The sequence below is a fragment of the Epinephelus lanceolatus genome, chromosome 22 (genome assembly GCF_041903045.1).
Source record: "Epinephelus lanceolatus isolate andai-2023 chromosome 22, ASM4190304v1, whole genome shotgun sequence".
Classification (NCBI taxonomy): domain Eukaryota; kingdom Metazoa; phylum Chordata; class Actinopteri; order Perciformes; family Serranidae; genus Epinephelus; species Epinephelus lanceolatus.
The window spans coordinates 16,657,275-16,672,674 of NC_135755.1; the positions used below are offsets into that span (position 1 = coordinate 16,657,275).

The 15,400-nt window shown below is 40.8% G+C and overlaps 3 protein-coding genes across 3 annotated transcripts in view; all 3 read left to right on the forward strand.

Annotated features, from left to right (window-relative positions):
• LOC117246168 (GTPase IMAP family member 7-like) overlaps positions 1-15,400 on the forward strand; it is a 143,643-nt gene that overhangs the window by 94,963 nt on the left and 33,280 nt on the right. The window lies entirely within an intron of this gene.
• LOC117245676 (GTPase IMAP family member 7-like) lies at positions 908-3,454 on the forward strand. The gene is made up of 2 exons (XM_078164406.1): positions 908-1,097; positions 1,936-3,454. The coding sequence occupies exons 1-2, from the start codon at positions 1,091-1,093 to the stop codon at positions 2,985-2,987; spliced, it is 1,059 nt and encodes a 352-aa protein (XP_078020532.1). The 5' UTR covers positions 908-1,090; the 3' UTR covers positions 2,988-3,454.
• Positions 7,172-10,956, forward strand: LOC117246167 (GTPase IMAP family member 7-like). Its single transcript, XM_033609923.2, has 2 exons — positions 7,172-7,271; positions 9,279-10,956. Exons 1-2 carry the CDS (start codon positions 7,265-7,267, stop codon positions 10,268-10,270), a joined length of 999 nt encoding a protein of 332 aa, XP_033465814.1. The 5' UTR covers positions 7,172-7,264; the 3' UTR covers positions 10,271-10,956.

Consider the following 15,400-nt stretch of genomic DNA (forward strand, 5'->3'; position numbering starts at 1 on the left):
GTTAATCTGTACACTCATATTCTGTATTAATTATTAACTTTACTTCATCCTTCAGTCTCTCCTGATTGAAATACAACTGTGAAAGGAGGCTTTTGGCATCAGCGTTTGACAAATCCCTGACTGAATACTTGACAAAGCAGCAGTATTTGACGATTTAGGAATGGGAACATTTTGACGAGTCACATGTTTGGTTGTTGTTACACACAGACAATTGTGTTAATCATCTAGCCAATAAAATCTGAGCAGAGTATACCATGTCATCTATATCTGAGGAAGATTTGCTGGGAGTTTTGTCACGTCCTATAAAGTATTTATGAAGAGAAACCGCCAGAAAACACCAAGCTGTGTCACACTGCAGTGTAGTCCAGTAACCTCTAGATGGCAGCACAGAACAGTATTAGTTGAAGAAGAGATTTTGGCCACTGACAAGTTTAAGTTCAATGTTCTGTCTCCTTCACCAACTGATGAGAGCAGTGGTGGAAGATAAATACATTAACTCAAGTACTGTACTTAAATACAATTCTGACATACTTGTACTGGACTTTTGTACAATTTTGATTTTGTCTTTCTTTATACTTACTTACTAATCTACCCAGTAGCATAAATAAGTATCACGATCAATCACCCTCAACTCTGAAATAAAAATAATATCAAGCAGAAACCAAATTTGTTAATGGAAAAAGCATTAATTTGATCAACACTCCCGCTTTCTTCAATGCAGATAGATCTAAGGAGGAGCTGCAGCAGAGTAGTTTGCTTGCTTTACAGCTTGTTATATCAGTATCAGAGTGCGCTCCTGGGCCTCATGTTTTTCTTGCCAACAGTTGCAACATGCCTTTGCTGTTCCCTCTTTCACTTTAAATACAATTAGAATGAAATGGGTGGCAAAAATTAAAAGGTGTGTCGCAGAAAACAGGAAACATACAGAGAAGAGGAATGTGGTAGCGCTACTGCCAAAACTGTCAAGGTGTGTAGCAGGGTTGTCAAGGTATAAGAAACCAAACTGGTAGATTCGGCAAACACTTTCACACACATTCTAACCGTCTCAACTCTGTGATATATTGTCGTGAGTTACTTCACTTGTGACAACATGGACGGTAAGTTACTGTCTTTCAGTTTTTTTCTGTCAGGACTGAACACTGCACACTGAAATTTAGATAAAAGATATTATGTATGAAATCATTTTTACAGTGCACAAGTGCTACACGTAGATGACTAGAGATAAAGAGATAAACTAGGTATGATGTTGTTGCTTATTAATCTGCTCGTGGGCCTCTTTTTATGTACTGATACCATTCTTCATTTCCTTATTATGCTAATGAAGCTTTCCTTTGTTAAATGTTGCTGTTGTCCCTGACCTCATATGAATAGAGGAAAAGTCCACTAGCTGCTAGGCTAATACAATGTAAAATGCCACACGCTTATGCTAAAAACATTAGCATGTTGTATTTGTGGGGAAAATGTGTCCAGCAAAAGACAAGTGCTTTGTCTGTGAATGCTGCGAGTTATAGTGAAGCTGATTTGTGTACTTGTGTTTGAAATTGTCTCTATTAAGCCATGTTTAATGTGTGTTTTGGGTGTTTTGAATCAAATTAACAAGTAAAAATCCCCCTTAAAACCATCACAGTATAAACCAAAAATGTGGTACTGTTCTTAGTCTGTCAAGCGGCACTTTTGAAAAGTGTTTCGCCCAAGCATAACTCAGGCTCTAGAACAGATTAGAATTGTTTGTGGTTATGAATCTGCTTGTTGGCCTCTTTTCATGTATTGACACCATTCTTCACTTCCTTATTATGCTAATGAAGCTACCAGTGCTAACTGCTTTCTGACCAGTGTGGATTTTAATTGTAATTGAGTTCATGTGTATCTTCTTAAACATGAAAACAATCAAAAGTAGAATGTACATTATGATTGATGGACATTGTTCTCTTTCAGTGTCAGACTGGAGACTTGTCATTTTGGGAAAAACTGGAGTTGGGAAAAGCAGCCTGGCAAACACCATATTTGGAGAGAAACTGTTTACAGTCAACAACACTGCTAACTCTGGAACAAGAGAATGTCGAGCAGAAACCAGATCTGTCAATGGTAGAAGCATCACTTTGGTCGACACTCCTGGTTTCTTCGACACAGATAAATCTGAGGAGGAGCTGAAGCGTGAGATACTGAGGTGCATCATAGAGTGCGCTCCTGGGCCTCATGCTTTTCTCATTGTGCTTGAAGTAAAGAAATTCACAGAGCATGAGAAGGCTGTAATCAACAAAATACACCAATACTTTTCTGAAGAAGTCTTCAAATATGCAACAATCGTCTTCACTCATGGTGAGCAGCTCCCTGAAGGAGAGAAAATTGAGGATTTTGTCTGCCAAAATAAGTCTATGACCGATCTGGTGAAGAAGTGCGGAGGCCGCTGCCATGTCATTGATAATAAATACTGGAACAACCAACAGAATGAATACAGGAACAACCAGTTCCAGGTGAAAGAGCTACTCAAGACAGTAGAAAAGACATTGCTGGCAAACGAAGGAGGCTGCTACACCAATGAGATGCTACAAGCAGTGGAGGAAAAAATACAACAAGAGGAGAAGCGCATCAGAAAGTCATCAGGAAACATGTCAGAGAGAGAGATCAGAAAGCAGGCTAAGAGCAGAGCATTTGAGGGGCTTTGGATCAAACTAGCAGGTTTTGTAACAGGTGCATTGTTAGGAGCTTTTTTGGGTTTAAACAAAGGGCAAAAGATAGCCAAAATGGCAGCAGCTTTAGGGTCAGCAGCAGGAGGAAAAGCAGAGACGGTATTAACCACACTTGCAGTGGCATCTGCTGCTGTAGTGGAAGCAGTGAAAGGAGGTTTACAAGGATATGAGGCAGCTGAGGGAGCAGACACACCCTGGGAAGCAGCTAAAAGGGCAGCAGAGGCTGTCATGAAGGATGAAGGTTTGGGGGAAAGCCAATCACAGCCAGCGTTGAAACAGAGTCAGAATCTGAAGTGAATGAAAATGAGCTGTGACTCTACAAGACAAGGGACATAATGTATCTTTAAAAAGTCAACTATTGAGTTGATTATGTTTATTCATATGTAATAAGTAAGAGGTTGTTCTTAGCTGACCTTAACCACTGAGTGTCTGTTTGATGTGTAGTTAAGTGCTTTAATTGTAAACTGTAGCCACAAACCACAAATATAAATTGTTTTAACATCTTTTACACATTAGTCCTTTCAAAATGTCAAACCAGTGTACACTGTTGGCTGCATTTCTGTCTTTAGTTGATATATCGACAATTGTTCCCAGTCGAGAAAGCTAACCAGAAAATATCACTTAATTCAAGTATGTACGATATCATTTTGTCAGACAGGTCTTCTGATGCTTCTGCAAAAATAGCTGTGTTTCTTTGTGGGTTGCACTGTATCACCAAGGCAAATATGAACAAGCAATAAAGTGAAATTTATGGAAAAATGTGATTTGAGTGATTAAAGTTTTTACTTGGTAAGGTAAAGCTGCCTCATCTCCACCATACACACACACACTTGGTAAACTAGAATAAACGCAGAATGAGAGCACAGGAGAAAAGACACCACTGGCACAGAAACCACTGGCAGGTGAAGTGAATAACATTGATCATCTTGTTACAATGCAGTGTTCTGCTGGGAAACTTTTGGCTCCTGACATTCATGTTGATACCACTTGACACGCAGCACCCACCCAAACACCACTGTGGACCTAGTACACCCCCCCAGTGGCAACATTGCCTCACTGCAAAAACTGCTCAGGAGTGGCCCGAAGAACGTGACAGAGAGCTCAACACATCGACCTGGCCTCCAAATTCCCCAGATCCCAATCTGGTTGAGTATTCGTGGGGCGTGCCAGTAACCCAGACGTACCCCAATCTACAGTGGGGTCTTCTTGGATTGGACTTGGCTCTGACATGTCAAGGCATGGACACGGGACCTCTAGGGGGGGCTTTGGAGTCTGGCACTGGGGCGTTGGCGGTGGATACTTTGAGATCTGTCGGTTGTGAGGTGGGGTACTGGCACGTCCTACAGATGCTTGATCAGATCGAGATCTGGGGAATTGGAGGCCCGGTTGATGCCTTCTTTGTCATGTTCCTTGGGCAATTTCTGAGGGAGTTGGTCCGCAGCAGTCAAGTGGCATCCACATGAATGCCAGGACCAAAGGTTTCCCAGTAGAGCATGGCATTGTGACGAGATGGTCAGTATTGTTCATGTCATCTGTCGGTGGTTTTAATGTTTTGGCAGCACAAGAACAAGCACTTAGTACAAGATCAATAGAAGCAGGGGTCTACCACTCCAGACAGGACCACAGGTGCAGGCTGTGCAAAGATGCTCCTGAGACAGTTCAGCACATAACAGCAGGCAGGGAGAGCGTACATAGAACGCCATAACCAAGTGGCTGGCATAGTGTACAGGAACATCTGCACTGAGTATGGGCTGAAAGTCCCAAGGTCAGAATGACAGACATCTCCTAAGGTGGTTGAGAATGACCGAGCCGAGATCCTGTGGGACTTCCAGATCTAGACTGACAAACTGGTGAAACCAACTGGACATTGTGCTGATCGACAAACAACAGAGGAAGGCATTAGTGATAGATGTAGCAATCCCGAGCGACAGCAACATCAGAAAGAAGGAACACAAGAAGCTTGAAAAATATATGTACAGCTGTTTGAGGGAAAAACACCAAACACTAAAACTACCCACTAAAACTGTCTACAGTTTGAACACTAGGGGGCACCAGCATCAAACTGTTTAGTACATCCTTGAGTTAGACATGCACAACTCATACTTCACTTCTAGACTGAGGGACTCTTCAACTCCTTCAAGTTGAACAGACAAACTTCTACTTCCTGTATACATACCCTGCACAGGCGCCGGCGCCAGCTCAAACAGGTTCCTCACACATTCCTCAGTCTTTACATAACTTCAGTGTGAGATAGAGCTGGGACAATATCAGAGGCCTACACGGTTGATCCCTTCACAGTTATCATGGCCCAAAGAATTCATGATAGCAATATTATCGCGATTAACGATAGAACATATTTTGTAAATGAAATACACTAAAAATATGAGTGCAGGGAGGTGGAGAGGGAGACAAAGCTGGGACGAAAAGAAACTGGATTATTTACAGGACACTATCATATGTGTACTATTAACACAAAATCAATATTTCATTTTTAAATATCACAGTTATCATCAGTAGTTATCTATAACAACACCCCTAGTTTGTGGTAAATATGTCGTTCAGGGATAAACAAGTTAGCGCGAATGAAATGAGCAGCTCTGATGTTGCAGTTCTTACCATTTCATATTAGTTTTGTTTGTCCTGCAGAAAATTATTCATGATTCAGAGGACCATTTCCTCTTATATCCCATCGTTTCCCACCTTTCAGCTTCTATGCGTGCTGTGCTGTTTACCTTCATGGCGTTCAGTGCTGCAGTACACGGGGCCTCGCTGCGCTACGGAGGCATGGCTGGCCGGTGCGTCTTCTGCTGGCCATTTAGCTTCATCAACTGCCAGACTGGTGTTTGTCAGTGCCTGAGAGGACAAGAGATGAAGGAAGGAGACACACTGAGTGACAGAGAACAGAAATATAGATGCTAAGAGCTTGAGTGGCTTAGCAGAAAAATGTAGCTGAACTTCTGACAAAAAAAATGAATGACTCTTCCCTATTGGTGTTTCATTGTAAAATACTGACATAACAAAAACCATAAAATCCAAACAAGTCAACACACTGGAACAACAGCCGCATGGATGGATTACTGAATGAGTCTACCAGGCACAGGTCCGGGTGGCCCTGCAAAATGTTACTCAAATTAACACGTACTGATGATGAAGGGACACAAAATGGTCTCAAAATGACACAAGACAACCAGAAAAAAACGACACAAAATAAACTCAAAGTTACACAGAATGACTACAAAGAGACGCAAAGCTAGAACAAGGAGACAAAACCACCACAAAGTGTCCAGGGGCCTTTTGTCTCATAATACACCCATGAGCACAAGAGATTTATTCATTTAAGAGAGAAGAAATGTATTACTACATCTGAGACACACCAGCTCTCTCGCTGCTGATGGGAAAGCCTCTTATGCAATCAAAGGGCACTCTCATCACAACCTAACAAGGTGTTAAGTAGCCTGTGGGTCTTATTTTATTTATTTATTCATTTTTGCCACTAAGGCTTTGAAAAAAAATACTTAAGCTGTCATTTTGTCCTTATAACAAAGTTTAGTATCAAAATGTGTGAGAGCAAATAAATGTTTTTGTAAAACTGATTAACATTGAATTTTAAAGCATGTGTTGGGGAGTAGTGTGTGCTGTGATTGTGATTGAATATGTTGTGGCTTTCATAATGTAGTAAACAGCTGCAACATGCCTTTGTTGTTCCTGTTGTCACTTTGTATTCAGCAAAGAAATCAAACAAGCAATAAATGAGTAGTTATATTTTTTAACACAGAACTGATATCTAAATTATCAAATGATATGTTCATTTCAAGTACAGGTAAAAAAACCTGTTGTTGTTAATGTGAATGTTATCAGGAAAATGTTATTAAGTGGGAGCTTTGCTTGGTTTGGGAAAGAGAGGTGGATTTATTTGACTTTTACTTAAATGAAAAGAATAGCAGCAGCAGCAGCTGGTTTGTTATTAGGAACAGTCAGGTATGTCTGCTGCAGCCCCTGAGTGAGCTGAGCGCAAAGGCACATGACATCACATTTGTCCATTGAAGCCCTGCCCACAGTTTTATACACAGGAACCCGTCAATCATAGCAACAAGCTGCTGGAGAGAATATGTTTAAAGTACTCTTTCTTTGTAGTCAACATGTACGTATTTCACCAGGGTAAACCTGAAGTCACTCCACATGTGCTCCTAAAGTTCCCTTCTCATCAGCTCGACTGCCCCTCAGGTCTGAGCAGGTGGGCTACTTTTAATAAGTTCCTCTTGACTTACAGCTGAACTGCTTATTGTTTGACAGAGTGAAATACTTGTTTATATTCATTGTTTGAATTTACAGTTTCTGTTGTAAAGTTAACAAGACCAAGAAAACTGGAAGTCAGGATTTGAAGAGAGAGAACCACATCATGGTCTGGGAGGACGACAGAATTGTTTGTGACGTCTCTGAGGAATGTGGTAGAGCTACTGCCGAAAGCGTCAAGGTGTGACAGGGTTGTCAAGGTACAAAAAAAACCCAACACACACTCTTGCAGCATTCACACTGACTAACTGTCGCTCCAGAGTTACTTTGCTATTGACAACATGGCCGGTAAGTTATTTTCTTTCAGTTTTTTCCTGTCAGAACTGAACACTGCACACTGAAATTTAAATATTAGCTATTTTGTTTTTACTTCTTTTTACAGTGCACAGGTGCTTCACTTAGATGGCTGTCTACTTCCTTGTCTTTTTCATATTGTCGAACAGTCACTGGTACTGTTAAAAATGATTTATGCTTGGGCACGCAACACTTTTGATGAGTGTTGCTCGACAGAAATGAGAGAATTTCAACAGAAAAAAGAGTTGTGTGAAACTCTCCTTTCATGTCATGCACCTGGAGAATTTTAAGTCACGAATTATGTCATATTTTGTCATGCAATATGATTGGTAGGGTTTCTGTTGTCTTCATGGAGATAGTAATTTTTAATCCACACCGACTCTGACCTGCATTCAGCGTCTCAGTCCATAGAGTCAGGTTTCTGTCAGAAGGAGCTCCTTTACAGCTGAGAGGACAGAGGCTGGCCAAACTGCCCTCACCAGGCTGACTGACAGCAGACATTCACTGAATCAGAATATTTTTCATGTCAGCGCCATAAGAAGAAATTGAGTGTTTATATTTATTGATTCAACGATTTTATTTCCCTGCCCACTGCAGTGAGGGGGATCTGCTGCTCACACAAACATTGAGGGCTGATCAATGTAGATACAGTTAATAAGTTAAAAACACATATTTGTGGGATTGTAAAAAGCTGTTTTAGGCTTTATTAATAAACATGACAGAAATAGGGTTGTAGCATAAAAAAACTCAGGGTGTCTGTGGTTACTCTGGAGAATACTAATGCAGGATTTATACCTCTGCATCGGATCAACAACGTACCTATGACATAGGCTCTGCCACATGGAGCGTACGCTGTACCATACGCTGTAGTCTGACATCCACGTCCCCAGAAATTTAACTACACATTGCGGCGACGCAGACCTGTCTATTTTTGTAAGCTGAAACCATTTCCCTCAGTGGAAAAGAAGCTTTTATTTGTTTTAATTTCACAGATAAGAAACAATAAATAGTGAAGACAATAAAGCCTCCACAAGCATTTTAAGTCTTGTGTGTGATTTATCCTGACTTCATATGAGCAGAGGAAATCTCCGCTTAGCGCTTGGCTAATTTATACAATGTAAAATGCCATAGGCTTGTGCTAATAACGTTAGCGTGTTATATTTGTTTGGAAAACGTGTTTAGTATAAGACAGTTGTTTTGTCGGTGAACCCTGTGAGCTGTAATGGAGCTGAATTTTGTAACGTTTCTTTTGTTAAATGTTGCTGTTGTCCCTGGCTTCATATGAGTAGAGAAAAAGTCTGCTAGCTGCTAGGCTAATTTATACAATGTAAAATGCCGTAGGCTTGTGCTAAAAGCATGTTGTATTTGTGGGGAAAATGTGTCCAGATAAAGACAAGCGCTGTCTGCGAATGCTGCGAGTTATAGTGAAGCTGATTTGTGTACTTGTGTTTGAATTTGTCTCTATTAAGCCATGTTTAATGTGTGTTTAATGTGTGTTTAATGTGTGTTTTGAGTCAACTAAACTTGACAGCACTTTACAGAAACCCCAATGCCCACTAGTGTTTTGGAGGTGTAACTGCAGAGTGACACAGACACACCACCACACAAATATAAATGCTCACAACGGCGTAGGCTACAGCGTAGGGTCTGCCACACAAGTATAAATCCCCCTTAAAACAGTCAAAGCATAAACTAAAAATGTGGCACTGTTCTTAATATAGGTGTATCTGTCAAGTGGCCCTTTTGAAAAGTGTTTCGCCCAAGCATAACTCAGGCTCTAGAAGAGATCAGAATTGTTTGTGGTTAATCTGCTTGTTGGCCTCTTTTTATGTATTGACACCATTCTTCACTTTCCTTCTTATGCTAATGAAGCTATAAATGCTAACTGCTTTCTCACCAGTGATGACTTTATTACAATTTAGTTCATGTCTATTCTCTTATACATGAAAACAACCCAAAGACAATAGTTCAGTATTACTGATGGACATTATTCTCTTTCAGTGTCAGACAGGAGAATAGTCATTTTGGGAAAAACAGGAGTTGGGAAAAGCAGCCTGGCTAACACCATATTTGGAGAGGAACTATTCAATGTTGACCACAGTCTCAACTCCGGAACAAGAAAATGTCAAGCAGAAACCAGATCGGTCAATGGAAGACGCATCACTGTGATCGACACTCCTGGTTTCTTCGACACAAATAGACCCGAGGAGGAGCTGAAGCGTGAGATAGTGAGGTGTATCACAGAGTGTGCTCCTGGGCCTCATGCTTTTCTCATTGTGCTTGGAGTAGAGAGATTCACAGAGCACGAGCAGGATGTCATCAACAAAATACACCAATACTTCTCTGAGGAAGCTTTGAAATATGCAACAATCGTCTTCACTCATGGTGACCAGCTCGATGAAGAACAGACAATTGAAGATTTTGTCTGCAAGAATCAGTTTGTGACCGATCTGGCGAAGAAGTGTGGAGGTCGCTGTCACGTCATTGATAATAAATACTGGCAGAACAGCCAACAGGATGAATACAGGAACAACCACTTCCAGGTGAAGGAGCTACTGAAGACAATAGACAATGTAACTGGGGAAAACAAAGGAGGCTACTACACCAATGAGATGCTACAAGCAGTGGAGGAACTAATACAACAAAAGAAGGAGCACATTAGAAAGTCACCACAAAAACTCTCAGAGGAAGAGATCAGAGAGCAGGCTAAGGGTAGAGTGTCAGAGAAGATTTCAATCAAACTGGCAGGTGCTGCAACAGGAGCACTGTTAGGTGCTTTATTTGGTTTTAATATCACAGCAGCTGTAGGAGCAGCAGTAACTGAAGCTGCAGTGGTAAAGGCTGCCAGGACAGGAGGTTTTGCAGGATATCACGCAGCTGAGGCAGCAGACACAGCAATGAAAGCAGCCAAGATGGCAGCAGTGTCTGTCTTAAAGAGAGCACATGATGTTTTGGACGAACTATCACAGCCAAAGTTAAAGCAGAGCAAATAACCCCCAAAATGAGCCGTGGCTCTAAAGTGGTGACGAAACAGTACAGAGTAGAACGGTTCTATTACCATCATCCACCACTTTTGACAGCAGAGACATAAAATAGATAATGTGATGTGTATGAAACTGAACTGAAGTGAACTGGACTGCTGGGTGGAAAAGAGGCATTACAGAAAGGGGAGATAATGTTTTGATTTATCGCAAAAGAGTCATGCCTCCCTGTAGATTGCATGAAAATCTTTATAAACTATCGTCAACCATTGAGTTGGTTATGTTGATATGTTCATATGTAATAATTAATAGGTTGTACTTTTTGTCTGAGCTTCAAACTTATTCCTGTCTTACGGGTTTACAACGAAATAGTGGTTTGATGTGTTGTCCAGTGCATGTAGCCTGCAAAAAAATACATATATATATATCATTTGTATCCTTTAATAGATAAGATTTTATTACTATTATCATCATTTTATCAATCCAGTGTACCCTGTAAGCTGTATTTCTGACTTCCCTTGAAACATTGCACACTGTTTGTTGTTGCAAAAGCTAAATAGAAAATATCATTTACTGTGTGTACAGCATCATTTTTGGGGAGATTTTAATATATAACCAAGGTAAATGTGAAGAATTAATTAACTGAAACATGTGAATTTCTTGTACTTGAGTAAATAAAGTTTAATTTGATCAAGTAATCAGTTTCTGAATGGTGCATGGTGATAGCAGAAGAATCCAAAAATGTTTATCATGGATGGATGGATGGATGGATGGATGGATAGATAGATAGATAGATAGATAGATAGATAGATAGATAGATAGACAGACAGACAGACAGACAGATAGATAGATAGTCACTGAAACACGGCCAGACGACAACGTAAGCTATAAAGGTGAAAAGTGGAGGACTTCGACCCAGGAGGCTGGTGTTTGCTTCCTGTAGGAATGTAAAGTCAAACCATGATGTTTTTTTCTCAACCTAACCACGTATATGTGTTGGCTAAACGTTACCACATGCTTTTGTTGTCAAAGGAAGAAAACGTCAATCTTTGTGCCAACATACCTTAATTATTAAAAAGATTGTGCGCATCTGACACAATGCACGTAACCAGCTCAAGTTGGCACGGCATCCCAGAACCTCAACAACAGACGCACCCAGGCTACCTTGCACGTCATATGCAGGCGTTGAAAGTCCGCGACCAAGTGGCAAAATGTGACAAGGTCGGAATGAGAATGTGTTGTGCTTTATTGAACAGGGGGGAAAAAATCACCACTTTGTTTGATCTGTTGTAATCTTAACAAATGAAAAAAATGCAGTTAATCAGTTAATGTTTAATCATAGATATTTCATCAACTATTTCAATGTGCGGACGACTGTAGTACTGTCCCTATGGGTCTTCGTCAAGAGTATTTCTACACTTAGTGTAGAAGGTGACATTTCCAACTAAAGGTGGGATGCCCATTTATTTGGTGAAACTTCTGAGATCGCCACAATTCAAGGAAATGCATTGAGGTCAAGGTAAAACTGACCAAGAAAAAATAAGCAATCGATTGAAATTTGCAAATGAACATCCAGTGGTGCCACTGTAGCAAATTCAGTAGCATAATTTTATTATATTTTGTTTACCAACTGTGATAATTATTTAATTGGTGCAATCCTGAAGTGCTATGTAGATTTTTTTTAAAATATGTTTTTGTTATAAATGCTGCTGTAATGCAGGAAAGGAAACCTGTGTTTGTTTTTTAAAATAGTGAACACATATTAAAAAACACACAAGAACTCATAGAGGAAACGTGTAAAATGTCATACAATATAAATGTTATCAAAATAGATGAGGAAAAAGAAAACAAGATTAAATTAAATATGGTGATGTGAAGCCTCTCACTGCCTCAGCTGCCAAACAAAGATGAAAACAGGCATTGTAAAAGCCTGACATTATTCTCCCTTTGCAGTGTAAAAACTAAAATAATATTAGTAATAATTATAATAATAGTACAAACCCCTCATGATCACTGAAATATGACGGTAACACTACTGAATCTATATTAAATTGTGTTGTTTTCACACACATATGGTCAATTAATGTGCCTGTTCCTGGGTAGTTTGTTTGACAACTGCACATACCCTTTTTCTGCATATTGTTTCAAAAATGTCATCATTAGTGAATTCTCCCGTGACAGCAACTGCGTCACATATTGGATCTAGCCAATCAAATAACTTGCCGAAATGTTCTTCAAACAAAAACATGGCTCAGGATGATGGTCTGTAAATCACTGCTATTACTGTGTTTTAAGTCACGCACTCGCAGACTAAACTTCAATGACATCTGCTGTTGTAAGAATGCTGTATGTCAAGTCTCTGCACTATACATGCCAATGGGCTTGCAAAGCAACCAATGTAGTGTTGTTGCCGCTCTATGATGAACTTCGAGCAGAACTATCAAATGTATCGCTACTGATGTTTACAGGCCCAATGAGTGAGTAGCAGCCATTTTCTTTAACAGGAAAACAGTTAAGCTGCAAATGTTGTGTATATGGTCGAATCTGCAGCGTGTCATGTCATATTTTGCGTGCAATTCGTGTTCTGTCCTATTTTCACAGAGAAAACCTGGCATGCACTGAATTGCTTTTGAATGTCATGGGTGGCTTTGTCTTCAAAGTCTCAGTCATTCTGCTAAACTTGTTACACGGGTTCATGCCACACATGCCTGTCCTGCAGCAGGTAGTTTCCTATGTGACACAACAGTAATTCCTTGTACTTTATATACTGTACGAACCCAAGCCAGTTTAAAGGAAAACTGCAAAACAATCCACGTTTACAAGTGATCCTATCCTCTTGCGTCTTCACCAGTTTCACGCCTCTTCAACAAATCTGCGTTACTTGCTTACAGTGGCGTTCCTTTTAAATGTGTCCTCAATGTATTAAGAAACTCTGCAAAGACAGCATCTTTCTGTCTAACAATAGTCCTTAATTGGACAACTATAAATACGCTGTACCACAGGTTCACACCTACATTGTCAACATGCATATAAATTGGTTGAGAGAGTGAACTTTCAGCGAACTGAATAAAAAATCAAGTGAAGGCTCTCTGAGGCCACTCACACCCCCAACACACAATACATTCCTGTTTTCAAAGGAAATGTACAGTTTCTGCTCGTTACATGCAGACAGTCATTTTCAAGATAAACATAGGATTCCCTTAAGTTAGGCAACAAAAGTCCCTGGTTACGTAAGGCTAGGGTTAGGGTAAGGGTTAAAGGATAACTTCGGTATTTTTCAGCCTGGGCCCTATTTCCCCATGTGTATGTGTGCGTATGATTCATAGGTACAACTCACTCTAAAATTGCTTCAGTATTGAGGGAGCCGCATGCAGGGGGCAAATGCGTCCCATATAAATTTGCGCATTAAAAGTGCTTTTTTCGCCACTGACCAGTTCAGATCGCCAGTGTTATCTCTGTAAATAGCATACTAAGCGTTTCCCTTACCCTTCACCTCTTCCTGGCCGTGACGTCATCTCGCGAGAACTTTGCTTGTTGCCGGAAGAAAACAGAGGAGCCATGCTGAGCGCCGCTCCGAATGGCACTGGTTGTCCCGGAGTACAGCTGAGAGTTTTACTGCATTGATTGAAAACAATGGTTTGTGTTTGTGGTTATCCGAATTGCAATAACAGGATGTCGCGCAACACCCCGTACAGCTGTCATAGGCTGCCTTTGTCGGACGGCGAGATGCTGTGGCTAGTTGTGCTACAAATGGATGCTAACACTCCTGTCCAGACACTGCGCCTTGCAGACCATCGGGTCTGCAGTGCTCACTTCTCCCAAGATGACTACTGCCAGCCGAAGAAGAGAAGACATCCAATCCCGAAACACCTCTTCTTCAAGAAAACAGCTGCCCCACGAGTAGAGAGAGCTACAGACACAGTGGAGCAAAGCTCTCGTGAGATGACGTCACACAGCCCAGAGGTAAGGGAAACGCTTAGTATGCTATTTACAGAGATAGCACTGGTGATCTGAACCGGTCAGTGGCGAAAAAAGCACTTTTAATGCGCAAACTTATACGGGACGCATTTGCCCCCTGCATCCGCCTCCCTCAATACTGAACCAATTTTAGAACGAGTTGTACCTATGAATCATACGCACACATACACATGGGGAAATAGAGCCCAGGTTGAAAAATACAGAAGTTGTCCTTTAATAAAAAAAAGTACGTGTTTAGGTTGAGAAAAAAACATGGTTCGGCTTAAAATAAGTATAAATGTCATGTCACGTGACACAGTCCACCTTTACTAGAGAGCCTTTCTGGAACAGTAGGTGTAGAGGTCACTAAATGGCCTGAGGCGTCCTCTGTATGGTCCTTTGGGTGCCAACTTGATGATCATCAAATTGAATGGACATTGTTTGAGGAAAAGTATCAGCAGCTCAGAGCACAGAGCTCATTAATAAGTCCATCAATCACATTCATATTTTTAGTCAACATGATAGGTGTATTTCCCCCCAGAACCAGCTTCTCAGCTAAACATGTATTATACACTTTAGTATGATGTGCATGCATTAACTCAAGTTTCCCTGTTTTCTTATTATATCCAAAATCCTGAGCATCTATTTCTACCTATTCTTGACATGTTTTCAATAAATGCCCAATTATTAATAACTTGAACATTTGCTGGGCAAATTATGCACAAAGACGAACTGTCTTCACCAGTTTCATGCTTCCTCAACAAATCAATGACACTCGCTTACAGTGGCGTTCCTTTTGAATGTGTCTACGTTGTAGTTAATAGCCTTGTAAACACAGCGTCTTTCTGCTTCACAAAAGTTTTTAATTGGACAACTTTAAATACACTCACAACGTCAACATTCGGTGGCTTCCCATTTACTGGAGGCAACTGGAAAAAAATCTCCAATAGCAACCACGCTTACATTACAACCCTGTCTCATTCTGAAGTCGTCCTGTATTGCCGCTTGGTCAGTGATTTCAGCATCAGACACAGACAAAGAAAGTTGTCCTTTCACGGTGGTGTGCTATGCGGCCAGGTGGCGTCAGTGTGAAATGGCGCCTGACGGTGTCAGTGTGAAACACGGCCGGACGACAACGTAAGCTAAAAAGGTGAAAAGTGGAGGACTTCGACCCAGGAGGCTGGT